The sequence below is a fragment of the Notolepis coatsorum genome, assembly GCF_963971535.1.
Source record: "Notolepis coatsorum genome assembly, contig: SUPER_10_unloc_2, whole genome shotgun sequence".
NCBI lineage: Eukaryota > Metazoa > Chordata > Actinopteri > Aulopiformes > Paralepididae > Notolepis > Notolepis coatsorum.
The window spans coordinates 1,103,974-1,121,394 of NW_028174871.1; the positions used below are offsets into that span (position 1 = coordinate 1,103,974).

General features: G+C 44.9%; 1 protein-coding gene across 2 annotated transcripts; it reads left to right on the forward strand.

Moving 5' to 3' along the window:
• The first annotated feature begins 2,789 nt into the window (after positions 1-2,789).
• On the forward strand, positions 2,790-6,614 carry LOC311236336 (uncharacterized protein). 2 transcript variants are annotated; one of them, XM_084338410.1, is made up of 3 exons: positions 2,790-3,437; positions 3,931-4,075; positions 4,861-6,614. In XM_084338410.1, exons 1-3 carry the CDS (start codon positions 3,421-3,423, stop codon positions 5,218-5,220), a joined length of 522 nt encoding a protein of 173 aa, XP_084194536.1. In that variant the 5' UTR covers positions 2,790-3,420; the 3' UTR covers positions 5,221-6,614. The 2 variants fall into 2 exon arrangements, with proteins under 2 accessions (XP_084194536.1, XP_084194537.1); XM_084338411.1 differs by having other exon boundaries at positions 4,927-6,614.
• Positions 6,615-17,421: the final 10,807 nt, after the last annotated feature.

Consider the following 17,421-nt stretch of genomic DNA (forward strand, 5'->3'; position numbering starts at 1 on the left):
CACAACTGTCGCTTACCTCGGTTTTGACACTCAAGTTCAAGTTCTGTTTTATTTGTCACATATAAAGTACGTGTACATTACAGTGAAATGCTTGGTTCTGTACATGTATAGAATGTGCTTCATACAGTAAAAAAGTAAAAAGAATAAAGTCCAAACATTATAAAAAAAAATGTAATGCAAAAATGGGGTATGGACCATGGAATGGATGTAGTGCAAATAATAATACATGCAATGTATGGAACGTCAGCCATTCTATGGCTCACTTGCTATTAGTATTAGCTATAGCTATTCCTAGTATTACATAGGGAAACGCAATGACAAATTGTAGTTTTACCTGCTTGTAAATGTGGTTCATGGAGTACCACGGATAATAACGTTATAGCCGTTTACCTTTCTATGATACAAAAAAGTAGATATCGTTTTTATGTCTTATCATAATGTTGTTCTGCTATGTGTTCTTTTTTTATATATTGTAGTGATTGTAATGGTACATAATTCACCCACGGAACTATTAGGAACATTAGTACCGCCCGAACATTCTGGAACATTTGTGACGATGTCATAGCCGAACATTCTAGAACATCGAACATTCTGGAACATTTGTGGTGATGTCATAGCCGAACATTCTAGAACATCGAACATTCTGGAACATTTGTGATGATGTCATAGCCGAACATTCTAGAACATCGAACAATCTGGAACATTTGTGGCGATGTCATAGCCGAACATTCTAGACCATCGAACATTCTGGAACATTTGTGGCGATGTCATAATGTCATAGCCGAACGTTTTAGAACATCGAACATCATGGAACATTTGTGGTGATGTCATAGCCGAACGTTCTAGAACATCGAACATACTGGAACATTTGTGGTGATGTCATAGCCAAACGTTCTAGAACATCGAACATACTGGAACATTTGTGGTGATGTCATAGCCAAACGTTCTAGAACATGGGTGATGTCACCGTATGATGTCATGGCCAATGTTCTAAAACATATTATGGAGTCAGTCAGTCGACTGCAAGCAACGTAGCCATAGCATGTTGTATTTCTGTGCTTAATAAATGCTATTCGCTCTACCTCGAGCCACCGTCTCCGACTCTCATCTCTCCACTACAATATCTATATATATTTTTTTTAATTCTTTTTAACTCTGTAGCACTCTGACATTCTCAGGAAGGTAGGGTGCGTTACAAATGAAATGTATTATTATTAGTATTAATGAGTGAGTGAGCTGTGGTGTTCCACAAGGAAGCATACTAGGACCGCTACTATTCCTAATTTATGCAAATGACATGTCGTCAGCTTGTGACTGCAACTTGTTCCTGTTTGCGGACGACTCAGCCCTGCTGGTCTCTGACAAGAACAAGTTACAGGTTGAAAAAGCCCTCAGCTCGGAACTAGGCAAAATCTGCATATGGCTCGCCGACAACAAACTATCATTACACATGGGCAAAACAGAGTCCATTCTCTTCGGTTCAAATAACAAACTCAGCAAGACTGACGGCTTCTCGGTTACAGTGGGTGACAATATTGTCACAAGGAAAGATGAAATTACCTACCTGGGTTCCATCCTAGAGGCTAATCTTTCCTGTGACAAAATGGCATCCAATGTAATAAAAAAAGTCAACCAACGAACGCGATTCTTGTACCGGATCTCCTCTCTGGTAAACAAGAATACCCTGAAGACTCTAGCAGGAGCACTCATTCAAGGGTACTACGACTATGCTTGCACCTCATGGTACCAAAGCACCTCAAAGGCACTAAAAAACAAATTACAAACATCTCAAAACAAGCTAGTCAGACTACTACTTGACCTGACTCCTAGAACCCACCTCACCCATGCCCACTTTGACAACCTAGGATGGCTTAGAGTAGACGACAGAGTACAGCAACTTGCAATGGGCCTGGTCTACAAGATACACTACGCGACCAAGGTACCCATGTACATGTCAAAATACTTCCCAAAGGTCAGTGAATACCACGATCACAACACCAGAGGGAGCTCCACAAATCATGTAAAACCCAGATTCGGCTCAAACAAGGGACTAAACACGTTTCGCAATTATGCCACATCAATGTGGAACGCCCTGCCTAAAGCTGTAAAGGAATGTGAATCACTACCCACCTTCAAAAACACTCTCAAAAAACACCTACGTGAGACTGCAATTCGAAACTGGCCCCTACAAATGTCCTAACCTAGTTGTACAGTAAATGACCAAGTAAGGCTTTGTCAACATTCCAATGTACAGTGTAAAATGTGTGTGTGTCCCCTACCCAACCCCCCCCCCCCACCTCCAATGTACAGCCCTCACCCAACCCACCCAACCCCACCCCACCAACCTCCTCCAATGTACAGTTTCTACGCCAAATGTATATACACTCCTTTTCTGGACACTTTTGTATCACAAACAGTACTGTATTTGCAAATCTGATATGTCACAAATGTATAGATGTAGCAGTACTGTCTATCTGTATGTCATGTATGTCATATATGTTATGATGAATTGAAAATGGGGGACCCTGGTGGAAACAAGACGAAAGTCTTTCTCTGGTCTGCATCCCCTTAACAATTGTATGTATTGAGATGTACTGTACTGTACCCATTCTGCAATCTGTTAATAAACTTTTCAATCAATCAATCAATCAATCACACTACATCCGGTGCGTCCTCTCGACGCGACCATGAGCGGGCAGTTTCCTGTTTCGCCCGCCGTGACGTCACCGCACGACGTCATGTCAACAGAATCAGCTGCAAGGCAGCAGCAGCGCTGCAGGAAGGAACCACAGACTCACAGAGTGAAGAACAACGTTACCGTCAGCGCCGATCTCTCGTTAGAAGAAGAAAGTGGTCTCGTTCGTTCCTTTTCATTCGTGGTTTGGGTTATTAAGTTGACGACCTAGTTGTGGAATCGTTTAACCTACTTGATCGTGCGGCTCTATAGTCTCAGACTGACCGACACAGATCGGGATATATGACTGTAGCCTATTTCAGTAGCTGCTAGTGGCGGTTAGTTAGCTCTGCCTGGCTACTGTGTAGATCGTTCCTCGAGATCATTTCATTGCATAACCGGCGACAGATATTAGCCACCCTCCCTTCTTCTGACGTTTAGCGTCCAGTGTTGTGTTTCTACCGCAGAGATCAGGGGTGTATAGCTACTTGGACTGCGGGGGGATTCAGTTCTGATCTGATCAGAAGACTAGCTATAGGCTTTTCCACTCCTCCTCCAGGGTGACAAGGCTGTTCCTCTGACAGAAGAGAGAGAGGCTTCTTGCTATGTTCTGACTTCCAGCAACACCGTGGTGGAGCTCTGCTACTAGAATACATTTAGTCAGAGATTTGCTCAAGGGAGTGTCAACCCCAGTTCTATCCAACCCCCCCTCCCTTATCAATCAATCAATCAAGACTCACAAAAAAATGTTGACCGAAAACAGGTAATGAAATGTTTTTTTTTTTTGTAACATAATTCCTTTTTTATTAAGCAATACATCGATCTAGCCGCCTAAGCAGCATATTATTGTGTTTGTGTCAAGCATGTGTCCGTCGTCAATGATTGTCCAGTATAGTACTGATCAGACTAGTACTGAAATGCTCAGAGTAGTAGCAGGCTAATCAATAAGTTGTCATAGCTGATCAAAATGAACAACAGCGTATGTCTGATCATGTAACCGTGAGTGGTGGTGGTTCTATTTTTGGACACTCTTCATGCCCTCTCTCTCTCTAATGGGCGGGTGCTGCTGTCGTCTTCCACACAATCTCTCTCTCGCACCCCTCTCTCTCTCTCTCTGCTGCTTCACGGGCACACACACCCATCCTCGCTCGCTCGCAGCATAGTAACGGCACCCTCCCTGCTGCACCCATAGTCACCGACTCTCTCACTGACTCAGTCTTATCTCCTTCCTTCCTGTCCTGCTGCTCTGCCCACAGGAAGCGGCGTCACGGCTGCGGCGAGGGCGAGGGGGCGGACCAACAGCTCAATCCCCAGGCGGCCAAGAGGTCAGGAGGAGGGGGGGGTGACGGTCACGACCCGCTGGAGTCTGACCCGGGACGAGGAGATGTCTGGGACTCGGAGGTGAGACGAGACGACAGGTGGTGGACGTTGGGTTTTTAACCACGGCGGACGGCCTTTCTGGATAAGAGCAGAGACTCACACTGGCTCGCTTGTTTTCAATATAACTCCACTTGCTGTGTAATAATAATAATCGCAAGCCGCCGGCTCAAACAAGGGACTAAACACGTTTCGCAATTATGCCACATCAATGTGGAACGCCCTACCCACAGCTGTAAAGGAATGTGAATCACTACCCACTTTCAAAACCACTCTCAAAGAACACCTACGGGAGACTGCAATTCGAAAATGGCCCCTGTAAATGTCCTAACCCAGTTGTACAGTAAATTACCAAGTATGGCTTTGTCAGTATTCCAATGTACAGTGTAGTGTCCCCCCCCCCCCCCCCCCCCCAACAACACCCCTCCCACCCAACCTCCTCCAATGTACAGTTTTTACGTCAAATGTATATACTCTCTTTTCTGGACTCTTTTTGTATCACAAACAATACTGTATTTGTAAATCTGGTATGTCATAGATGTATAGATGTAGCAGTACTGTCTATCTGTATGTCATGTATGTTATGATGAATTGAAAAGGGGGGACCCTGATGTAAACAAGACGAAAGTCTTTCTCTGGTCTGCATCCCCTCTTAACAATTGTGTGCATTGAGCCGTACTGTATTGTACCCATTCTGCAATCTGTTAATAAAGTTTTCAATCAATCAATCAATGTCAGAGAAGCTCTGAAAAAACGCTGTCTGTCTGTCTTTACACGCGTCTCTCTGTGTCCTTCCTCCCCTCTTCAAGACGTGCGGCGCGACGATTCAAAGCCTCTCTTTGTCTCTCTCGCTCTCTCTCTCTCTCTTGCCTCAGCATTCCTCCAGCAGCGACTGCAGCGGTGGGACCAGCGGTGGGACCGGCAGTCCGGCGGGGGGGGCCAGCACCAGTCTCTGCAGCGCCACACAGAACATTTCCCACAACAGCTCCTCCCTCAGCCCCCGGCGGCCCGAGGACTCGGCCAGCGCCGCGCTGCAGCAGCAGCAGGGTTGCCACGACGACGACGACGACGGCAGCGTCTCCTACCACGACATCAACAGGGTCCTGAGGGAGGCACACTTCAGCAGTCGGCAGCAGCAGACCAGAGGAGGGTGCCCGGACTCGACGTGACCTTCGACCCCGAACCCCTCTCTCCTGACCTCGCCCGTCGGGCCCCACGACGACACCGCTGGGAGATAGGCCCCTCCTCCTCGGGAAGCATCGGAGGACCCGCGCCAGGGGGGGAGGGGGATCATGTCGCGTGTGGAGGTTTACATATTTTTGGGGGGGGTTTGAAGGCTCCACCCCCACCTCACAGTGTACCACCATGTGTCCGAGACCATAAGCAAAGCACACCTGCCTTTCCGTGGCCCGACCACTGTGGTTCTCTGTGCAGTATCGATGTGTGTGTGCCCCCCCCTCAGCACTTTACCAAGGGGGTCTCTTAACATGCCTGTGTGTTGATGCGTGGACATTTCCATCGGCGCTATTATTTTCAAAAGATGATCCAAAGTGCTTTTACAGTACGATAGAAAATAAAGTCCAAGCACGTGCCGTTTTCATAACGCGCAGCAGAGCTTGGTAAAAAGGAGTTGGGGTATTGTCGTGTGACCATCCCCTCCCTCCACCACGATCCCCTCAATCAAAAGGAGGTTTAAGGCCAATTATAAAATATAGATCTTTCTCTATTGTATTATTAATTTATTATTTCAATCAATCCTAAAGAGAATTGTCAAAAAACTTTCCTATAGCGTAAAATTTAGCTATAGTAGTGAAACTCCCATTTCAGGCTTTTCATTTCTTTCCGTTTGACCAAAAGTGAGAAAGTAGAAAGAGACTTCTTCTGCGGTTGCCCTTAACCCTTTCACTGCCACACGACAACGGAAGGTTAACCCTTTCACTGCCACATGACGACAGAAGGTTAACCCTTTTTCACTGCCACACGACAGAAGGTTAGCCCTTTATACTATCACACAAGCGACACGGCGATGCTCCCATCGTTAGCATCATTTACTGTGTGTGATAGTAGTAAAGGGTTATAACCGGCTGTCGCGTGGTGGCAGTGAAAGGGTTAATCACGGAATGAGCCCCTTATTGTTGGGTGTGGTCAGGCCAGTGGGTTCGGGGTAATGGGACACATATATCTGCCATGGGGCCTCCACCACCAATGACCTCAAATTAGACCCAGGCTAATTATAGAGCCCCTGGAGCCAGGCAGTGGAGCCGTGGTGTGTGGCTCTCTAGCCACAGTCTGAAGAACACAGTGTTCCTGAGAAATAACATCGACGAGGACCTTGAGAAGATGTGGTTCATTTTGTGGAAAAATGTGTATTTGACTTTTTTTTCTTTTTTTTTTTTTTTTTTAACACATTGTGCGATTGTGTCCAGAGCCTGCCTCCTCCCATACTGGTCTATGGCCTGTAGTGCAGTATTGACCAATAACACTGTGTTGCAAATAAAATAATTCAGGATTTGTGATAGTAAATATCATAGTGTTTCATATGTTATTTTCCCAAATCACTCATTTGACATTATCAATAATAAAGGATGGGTTTTAAAATGAAAAAAAAAAGTCTAATTCTGATCTTTTGAGTTGAGTAACGCACCTCTCTATAATACCAAGTCTGGAGAATGGAAAATCAAGATAGTGTGTTTATGGTAGTAGGTGGTGCTGAAACAAAATGACTTGTATCGTCACACAGCTGTCTCATACACACTGTACATGTTTCATTTCAAACATTTATTCTCAAAGACTGAGGTTTCCCTCATTTGCAATGCTGTTGAGATTACAGACATGGTAATAAAGACATTGAATAAGTAGGGTCAAATCGTGTTTTGTAATTGTCTATATAGGATAATAGTGGAGTATTGATTAATTTCAAGAAGCTGGGGCATTAAAACAGAAGGCTGCTTTTTTACAAGTTCAGTCTGTACTCTGGGGACCTTTAGCATAAGTTATTTGAGGGTCCATAATTCCAATCTACTAACATTGTGATAATAAGGTAAAGATAAACGGATACTAGGGATGTCCGATATTATCGGCCGATATCGGCAGTAAAATGTGATATCGGAAAATATCGGTATCGAATTTTTTTTTTTTTTTTTTTTTTTTTTTTTTTTTTACATTTATTTAACCTTTATTTACCCAGGCAAGCAAGTAAGAACCAATTCTTATTTTATTTATTGTCAAAAGTATGCATGTTGGTTTAATTCAACAACAAGAGATATGTAATGTTAATTTTTACTTTTTTAATTATCATATTTTGCACAGATAATGCTTACATTTAGAAAGCCTTTTGAATGCATCCAGTGAAATTATTAATTACCTGAAATTATTCAGTTTTTTTGGGGGGAAACCCTGCATATATCGGTATCGGTTGATATCGGTATCGGTATCGGTATCGAAATTAAGAGTTGGACAATATCGGAATATCGGTATCGGTAAAAAAGCCAATATCGAGCATCCCTAACGGATACCAATATAGAGTGAGGTTGAAGTTCAAATAGACAAACATTAATTAAAACGCAGAAGGGTGCTGGACTGCATTCTGCAGAGCAAAATGTCATGAAACTAATATGTCGATCATGTCACGTCAACCTAAGACATTTATTAAATTTCTATTCACAGTTGAGTATTTTGCACTATGTTGATCACAGCCCCATGAGGTGACAAGAGTTCAGAACATGATTATATGAAACATGGACACATACAAAACCTTAATACTTCATTTCTCCATTCATTATATATCCAGTTTCACTGGTAAGTATGAATCAACAGGAGGAAGGTACAAAGTGATCGACTTGGAGATTAAGACATACTGTACCCAAGGGGTGTAAACTCGAGTAATTTTACTTCGTTACAATAATTTTAAGTACTGTTTTTGGGGATTTGTACTTTACTCAAGTATTATTAGGTTTGTATACTATACTTGTACTTTTACTCAATTACATTTCAGAGAAAAAAAAACCATACTTTTTACTCCCTACATTTAAAATGCAAACCTACAAATTACAAATCTCGCAGATCCAACCATTTTAATTAGTATTATTTGTTACTCTGGCCGAACTAACGTTAACGTTATTAATCCTGCGGCCGCTCTTTATTTAAAAACAGCCAATCAAATCGCCATCAATGGAAAATGAACCCTCCCATACACATGCTGATTGGTCCTTGTGCAACACTAGAAGGTGAGGATCTTTGATTAAACACCCGCTATCAGAAGAATAGACAGTCAGAGTGACAAGCTACAGAAGACGGCCACAAACGATAGTACGAGTGATGAAGAGGACGAAACGGAACATTTCAAAAACGTTTTTGCTTTTACTTTAGTACTTAAGTACATTTAAAAGTAGAAACCTTTTGACTTTTACTCAAGTGTGTTTTTAGCCAGATACTCTGACTTTTACTTGAGTAAGATTTTGACACGGTACCCATACTTTCACTTAAGTATAATTTCTGGGTAGTGTTTACACCCCTGACTGTACCACGAAGTTGTATATTTCACTTTCAGCCGTCTTGCCTCCATCTACTGTAAAAGTGCATCGACTAGTGAGCGATGCTGTATCTGTTGTCCGCTGTCAACGTCACCAAGTGTCCGGCTCCTCATTCACTTGTAAATGAAAATGTATGTCTGATAAAGAGATAGGTATATATGGATGAAAAGGCATGTGTCTGATAGGGATATATTATTAAAATATTGTATAATTGGCTGATATGAACATAGATAATGTATGTAAAAGCTAAATAGTATATTATGCTGTATTGTATTATGAATTAATTATGAGTAGGTATTATTGTATTGTATTATGAATTCATTCATAAGGAGTATATCTTTTTATATTGTATTATGAATTTGATTAGGGTTTTTATTGTTGTGTTAATTGTCTGTATGACAGGTAAATGTTGTGAGTGTATAAGTCTGTAACTGTATTTTATGTGTTATGGACCCCAGGAAGAATAGCCCCAGCACTGCTGTGGCTAATGGGGATCCAAATAAACTTAAACTTAAACTTTGGAGACAGTCTAAATAGCACACGTCTGACAGAGGTGGGAGTAAGTCACGCATTGTGCAAGTTTCACTAAATGAATGTGTGCAAAACAGCTTACAGTACAGTATTTAACTGTTTTCTTGTCTGTGTGCGTAATAGGGCTCAGGATTTACCGTAGTCTTTTCTCTAGGCTTCGTGTGGCTTCAGGGATTGGGCTGTGCCCCCCCCTATTGGTTCTTCTGAAATGGGCCATCATCAGGGGGTACATTTATCATTAGTCCAATAGGCGAAGCAAGATGCGTTGACAATATGAAATATAACGGTGGTTATTTTATAACCCTAGTTATATGATTAGTGGCAAAGCGTCTTGCTTTTTCACCCCAATGACCCTTGTTCCTTTTCTATCTTAAAGTGGCTTGGATGGGAGAATAAGGCCACTTATCCAAGCTGTCTCTGCTTATATGCTGCAGATAGTGGGCGTGTCCTGGACAGTGAGAGGTGCATGATTGAAAAATCATTCAGTGAGGGCGGCTACGTGGCGTAGTGGGCAAGGCGCTCGCCACGAAATCTGGAGACGCTGGGCTCGGCTGTTCGAGCCCAGCGTCTCCACATTTGCTTTCAGTTTAGCTGGTCGTCCGTACTAATACACATTGGCCGTATTAGGGGGTGGGAAACTGATGGGTGGGGATCGGGCGTTGTGGACAGCGACTCCTACAGGTCGGTTGGTGCGCCTGCGCAGTGGAATCAGGAAGTGTCGGGGGCAGCGTGAGCCTCCCATGAGTTACTCCTCGCCACTGAGAGATCGAGCTGCGCAGGTGAAAAGATGCGACTGCTGTTACCTCAAGTACCGGAGGGGACTTGTGCTATGTATGACTTAGTCCACATTGCAGCCGGCTTGTGGGAGGCAAGAAACAGCGTTCGTGACAGGGGAGGGTTGAATTGGATGTTACGAAATTGGGATGGGAGAAAATATAGAAAATGGGAGAAAAAGTGGATAAAAAGAAAAATCATTCAGTGAGTGCTTCATTGGCACGAGCATAGTTCAATAGGTGAAGCGAGACGCTTTGCCAGCAATCATATAACTAGGGTTATGAAATACCAATGGCATTTTCATGTTAAGAGTATAAATTAAACCTTGTTAATCTGAAGCCTTCAAACAGCAAGGAGTATCAATGTCATTTTCCCAGCACCTAATATTTTAGACTGCCAGATCCATACAAATACTAGGCAAGACAGCATTTTAATATGCTGCTCAGTCAGAACAGGTTTCACGCTTTGTGAATAAGTCCTGAGGCAGTCCTTCGTACCAACAGCCATCAGTACAACGCCTCACTGAGCAGAGTAAATCCCTGTATATCTTCCTGCACATTTACATTTGACTATAGGTATACCTTCCTGGACATTTACATTTTACTGTATATTTTCGGACTATATTTTAGAATTTATATCTCCGACTGTATTTCTTTTTTTGGTCCACTTTTTCTCCTTATTTTTCTATTTTTCTCCCATCCCAATTTCGTGTTTCCAATTCTCCCCTCCCCCGTCTTGAACGTTGCTAGACTATGCCTCCCACTGGTCGGCTGTAGTGAGGATAGAAGCCTTGCATCACGTGTCCCCTCCGGTACAAGAGGAGGCAGCCTGTCACATCTTTTCACCTGCCAGCGCGGACTCTTAGTGGCGAGGTGTAACGTGTGGGAGGCTCACACTACCCCCGCCACTTCCTGTCTCTGCTGTGCAGGCGTCCCCCAACCGACCTGTAGGAGTCGCTGTCCACAACGTCCAGATTACAACCCATCGACTTTCACCCGCTGGCTCTGCAAATTGAGCGAGTATGACGGCCGGCCCAAGCCGGAGGCAACGCCGACACCCGGATTCGAGACCGGAGTCTCTTGCATTGGTGACGAGCGCAATCTCCGCTGCGCCACCCAGCCGCCTTGACTGTGTATTTCTATTCTTATTTTGTATTTGACTAAAAACTGGATGTTCATTGTGAGCGATCTGTGGCGCTGAATTTCCCTCAGGATCAATGAAGTACATCTATTCTATTCTTTAACCCGGGGCCCAAACACGAATCAAGTGAGGTGATTAAAGAATCTCTGGCCAGATGAAAGAGGAACAATGGGGGAAGAGGAGAGAGAGAGATGATTCTGTCTCTTCTGCATACTGTAGTGGGTGGGCTGGATAATTGAATTCCACAGATGAAGAACGCTATACGTCTGTTTGATGTTTTCAGATGAACAGTGTTGTACTTTACTAATCATGTAAAGTAGTAAGTTGGAGTGTTGATGCAAAGTTAAGTACAGAAGAGGATGAGTCAATGCAGGTGATGTAACAGTTACACCGCACGTGATGATTGAGAAGTTGTTAATTGTACAACTTGAGCTGTTAATTTAGAACGGCCGTATATTGTTCTTTATCTTAAGGTTTCAATTGTCATGCAGGTCTCTACTGTATAGGCAGTTGTTCAAATGATTCCATCTGATTAGTATTTTCTGCTGTGGATTGTGTGTAGACTAATACATCTATACATTTAGAACACTGACATATTAATCCTCATGACAGACAAATACAATCTCGTTGTGCCCGATCTCGCAGGATTTGCATTCGTCACAGAGTTGAGAGAGAGAGAGAGAGAGAAAATTCGTCTGTGTTTGAGTTACATCGACTTTGAACTAGTGAGGGGCCGTGACCAGAATGATGAAGCCTTCAACGTGCTTTCAGCTCCATCGCGTCTGCATTGTTTTCTAGGTCCTGCGGTATATAAAAGTCACTCAATCATGTTTCAAAATGGTAACTTTTCACACTCAATATTTAGAAAAATGCAGATAGGCTAGCTTAAACAAAAACCATCGAGTCCTTTCGAGTCATCTGCTTCAAGTCAAAGTCAATAAGCCTCGAGTCATGAAAATACCAAGTCAAAGTCGACTCAAGTCGAGTCTTATCAACGTTAGTCGAGCAAGTTGCATGTCCTCTTCTGAATTATGAAATACCAGTGCAGTGCCGGTTCAGAGCGCGTTCCTGGAACTGGCCGCCTGCTTGGCCGCCGGGAAGTGCTGCTTGTTGGAGCGTCGCATTCAAAACTGGCCCGTTCAGAGCATGACGCGAAGGTTCATCGTTATAGCGCACCACCATCTAGCTGCCAAACAGCACATTGGAGGACACCGCACTCTCTTGGGTGCTCGGCAATAAACCCGCCAAGTGTGAAGTCGATCGGATGAACGGTTCTCAAGGTATGCGTCGAGTTTGTTGTTATAGCACCACCACCGCCGTCTGGCCAAATTGCACCGCATTAAGTCACCGCACTCTCCCCTGGACCCTCAGCGATACACTCGCCAAGTGTGAAGTCGATCGGATGAACGGTTCTCGAGATATGCATAACGTTTATTGATTTAGTGCCACCATCTGCATCCGATATGCACAGTCACGCGCCACAGACGTGCAGAGATTTCTTCCTTTATGGTTAGATGCCCCCTGTATCTACCCAGCCTGTCTTTTATTCTTTTTTTTCCCCACTTTTTCTCCTATTTTTTTTATTTTTCTCCCATCCCAATTTCGTGATTCCAATTCTCCCCTCCCCTGTCTTGAACGTTGCTAGACTATGCCTCCCACTGGTCGGCTGTAGTGAGGACAGAAGCCTTGCATCACGTGTCCCCTCCGGTACACGAGGAGGCAGCCTGTCGCATCTTTTCACCGCGGCAGCGCGGACTCTCAGTGGCGAGGAGTAACGCATGGGAGGCTCACGCTGCCCCCGCTGCTTCCTGCTTCCGCCGCACCGGTGTCACCCAACCGACCTGTAGGAGTCGCTGTCCACAACGTCCAATCCCCACCCACCGGCTTTCCCACCCGCTAACACTTGCCAATTGTGTTAGTATGACGGCCGGCCAGGCCGGTAGCAACGCAGAGAGCTGGGCTCGATACCAGCATCTCCTGCGTTAGTGGCCGAGCGCCTTGCCCACTGCGCCACTCAGCCGCCTTACCCAGCCTGTCTGGACTACAGCATGGTGACAAAGAGAGAGAGAACAGAGACTCAACGGTCCAACCATCACTAGATCCAACCATCAATCGAGAGTTAGGTTACATTTCTTGGGTGTTCCGTTTGCCTAAATATTCTGGGCTATAGGGTGGGCGGCTACGTGGCGTAGTGGGTAAGGCGCTCGCCACGAATGACGGAGACGCTGGGCTTGCCTGTTCGAGCCCAGCGCTCCACATTGCTTTCAGTTTAGCTGGTCGTTCATACTAATACACATTGGCCGTATTAGGGGGTGGGAAACTGATGGGTGGGGATCGGCCGTTGTGGACAGCGACTCCTACAGGTCGGTTGGTGCGCCTGCGCAGTAGAATCAAGAAGTGTCGGGGGCAGCGTGAGCCTCCCACGCGTTACTCCTCGCCACTGAGAGATCGAGCTGCGCAGGTGAAAAGATGCGACTGCTGTTACCTCAAGTACCGGAGGGGACTTGTGCTATGTATGACTTAGTCCACATTGCAGCCGGCTTGTGGGAGGCAAGAAACAGCGTCCGTGACAGGGGAGGGTTGAATTGGATGATACAAAAATTGGGATGGGAGAAAAATATAGAAAATGGGAGAAAAAGTGGATAAAAAAAAATATTCTGGGCTATAGGCTAGTATTGAGGCCATGACATTCACCATATCGTATTTTATGATGAAATAGCAATGTAGGTAAGACTAAGAGTACACTTTGTAAACCCGGAAGTGAAACAGTTAAACCAACTTACCCGAGCCAGTGACGTGTGATCTCCTTTCTCCCCTGGGAGAGCAGCCTCTTGCTCACAGTATGCAGATACCAAAAGGAATAGGATTCACTTGACAGCGTAACATTAGCAACCAGGGCATCGTTGGAAAATATCTTTACAATTTATTAAATTGATGATTTAAAGACAAAATTATTAAGATTTGTATCTTTTTCGAGCGGCCCATAGGCCCTGGGCAACCCTTATGGCATTTCCCCTTCTTGCCAGATAGCCAGTATGCAACAGAGTACAATAAATATAAGCATTCAAACAATACTTTACACTCTGATATAATTAATAGCTTTAGTACCAAAAATAATAACGGAAGACGTACCGATAATTCTGTATCGTCACTTTCTCAACTGTAGTGCAAAGTATAAATCAAGGGATATCCCCCTAGAGAGGTTTGGGGTGCGCTGAGGAGGCAAGTAACCGAGTTACTGTAAAAAGAAGTCCTGAGACAAATCAACTGCCAACAATAAACCTCTGGTTCCACACAGTAAAACCAAGGTTATGTAGGTAACCACGGTTATGTGACCCGATTGGATCACTCCAATGAGGGTATCCCTCCACACATTTGAGGTAAAGACTTTCAGATTTTCACTACCGTGCGCACCTGCGTGTGTGTTGGGCCGACCCTATGAATTAATGATCATTACATTTAGAAGAGGCAGGGGAACTATGTGAGAATGCTATTCATCGACTACAGCTCAGCATTCAATACCATAGTCCCCTCCAAACTCATAGCCAAGCTCAGGGACCTGGGCTTGAACTATGACCTCTGCCAGTGGGTCTTGGACTTCCTGACGGGCAGACCCCAGGTGGTGAGAGCAGGCAACTGCACCTCCTCATCCATCACCCTCAACATAGGGGCCCCCCAGGGCTGTGTTCTGAGTCCCCTCCTCTACTCCCTGTACACACATGACTGCGTGGCTCAGCGGAACAACAACACAATCATCAAATTAGCTGACGACACAGTAGTGGTGGGCCTGATCTCTGCCAACGACAAGAGGGCCTACCTGGAAGAGGTAGAGAATCTGTCACAGTGGTGTCAGGAGAACTGCCTCTCCCTGAACGTCAGCAAAACAAAAGAGATGATTGTGGACTTTAGGAGGTCGGGGGTCAGGGACTACAGCCCCCTCAGCATCGACGGGGCACCGGTTGAGAGTGAACAGTTTTAAGTACCTCGGAGTCCACATATCCGAGGACTTGACATGGACCACACACATTGACAGTGTTATCAAGAAGGCACGACAACGCCTCTACTTCCTTAGGCACTTAAGGAAGTTCAATGTGAATCAGAAGATCTTCAAGAACTTCTACTCATGCACAATAGAGAGCATCCTGACTGGCAATATCACATCACCTCCTGGTTTGGGAATAGCACTGCACAAGACCGTAGCAGACTACAGAGAGTGGCCCGTTCAGCCGAACGCACAATTGGAGGGGGGCTTCCCACTCTCCAGGGCATTTACAACAAGCGGTGCATGGGCAAGGCTAAGAGAATAATGAAAGACTCCAGCCACCCAAACAACTGCCTCTTTGAACTGCTGCGGTCAGGCAAGCGATACCGGAGTCTCATGGCCGGCACAGAGAGACTCAGAAGGAGCTTCTATCCCCAGGCCATCAGGATGCTCAATGACCAATGATTGAACAATGAACAATCGTAACAACCATCAAATGCACTCACAGCACACACATCCACACGCACACACTCACTTTAAACAAACAACTCACTCTACACACTTTAGATCACCTAAACACACTTTATATTTATTGGTAAAGAATTTGCACTACAACCCATACCTCATTACACCTTACTGTAAATTGTACCTAAATTGTACCTCATCCAATCCACTTCCGCATTGTACTGTATATTATATAGTATATTGTATTGTAACTTAGTTACTTTTCTACTCTGCATTGTATATATTATGTATATATTGAACACTTTTGTCTACGTACTTGACTTCTATTTTATACTTACTATACTTTTTATACTTATCTATTTTTATCTAGCACAATCTCTGGAGCAAAACAGAAAGAATCATTTTATATAAAAGTATTCTATACTTCTGTATGACAACTAATAAACAAACTTGAACTATATAGCGCTTTTCTAGACACTCAAAGCGCTCCCCACAATGTAGCGTAGAAATTGCCTCCTTCACCACCACTGGTAGAACCCAACCTTGGGCTACGCAGGCTCAATGGCTGCCATTCACTGGCACCCGGCACACATTACACTACACAATGGCTGAACGGCTCAGGAGACAGGGATTGATATCAGCCAATTAAGGGGAAGGGATGATGAGGTGGCCTTGATGTCAGAGACCTGATTAGGAATTTGGCCAGGAACGTCAGGGAACCCCCTACTATTTATGACCGAGATTCATTCAGGACCTCGGTTTAGCGTCTCATCCGAAGGACGGCACTTGCAGCTGTACGTTGTCCCTATCACCGTAACAGGGGCATTGTTACCGACAAGTCCAGAGGACAGAGTGCCCCCTGCTGGACAACAACAACAACACCACCACTTTCCGACAACGGCCTTGACCGGGGCTTGAACCGGTGATCTTCCGATCATGAGTCCGGAGCTCTCCTCATGTAGCCACGCTGCCGGACACCTATGAAACACCTCTCACACACAGACGGTAAGATGGAATCGTAGTTATATGTACATATTATATACTCACAATATAATATTATGCTCATATAACCAGAACATACCAACCACCAGGCTTCCAGGTTATGGAAACAGCCTGTCAAACAGCTGATGTTAAGCAGCAGCCAGCCACCAGGATTATGGTAAGGCCGGCCGAAACTTGGAATTGAAGCAAGAGATCTCCTGCTACAAGACAAGAGAACAATTAAACCTCAGCCCGGCTAGTTACGCTAGCGGTAAAACTGAGGCCTAACTAGTGAAGATGGCTGCTAATTAGTGAACAGCACTACGAACATTAGTAGCCATCCAGAAAAGGTACACGTTCCAAGAGTACTCGTCGTAAGGAGGGCTGAAAAGGCAGCCGCGGCTCCAGGCTAGAATTGGCCACCGAGAAACCTATGGAGAGATAAGTCATTTGAGCTATTAGTCACAGACCTTCAACCTGAATGTTACTTGAACCTGAATGTTCCACCGAGAAAATTAAAAGCCGGTGCGTCCGTGTGGGAGGGGCCTTTACAGGGTCTGTGGCACGTTTCTGGTCATGTGACATGTGCGCCCCAATCGTGTGACGGCAAGTTCTTTGGACAGTTAAGCTTAGGCGCTCTTTCGAAGTTGGTTAAGGTTAGAGTTTGTCTTTAGAGCAGGGCGATAGAACGCCAGCCCTGATTCCAAACTCTAACCTTAACCAACTTCGAAAGAGTCGCCTATAAGCTTAACCAGTGATAAACTAGGCGTTAGGTCGTTTGCAGGCTGTTCGACGCGGAAATGGGCAAAGACACAGCTCGTCACGCGATTGGGCGCACATCATGTCACATGACCAGAAACGTGCGTGGCCAATCAGAGCGCAAAACGGGAACGCGGAAGGACACGAACCGTTTGGTAAAAGCATAGACGCGGTCTGTCCAGCCGCATGACACGCATGCAGGTGCG

Coding starts and splice junctions, on each gene's coding strand:
- LOC311236336 (XM_084338410.1), top strand. Junction 4,076..4,860: donor GAGATGTCTGGGACTCGGAG/GTGAGACGAGAC, acceptor CCCCTCTTCAAG/ACGTGCGGCGCGACGATTCA.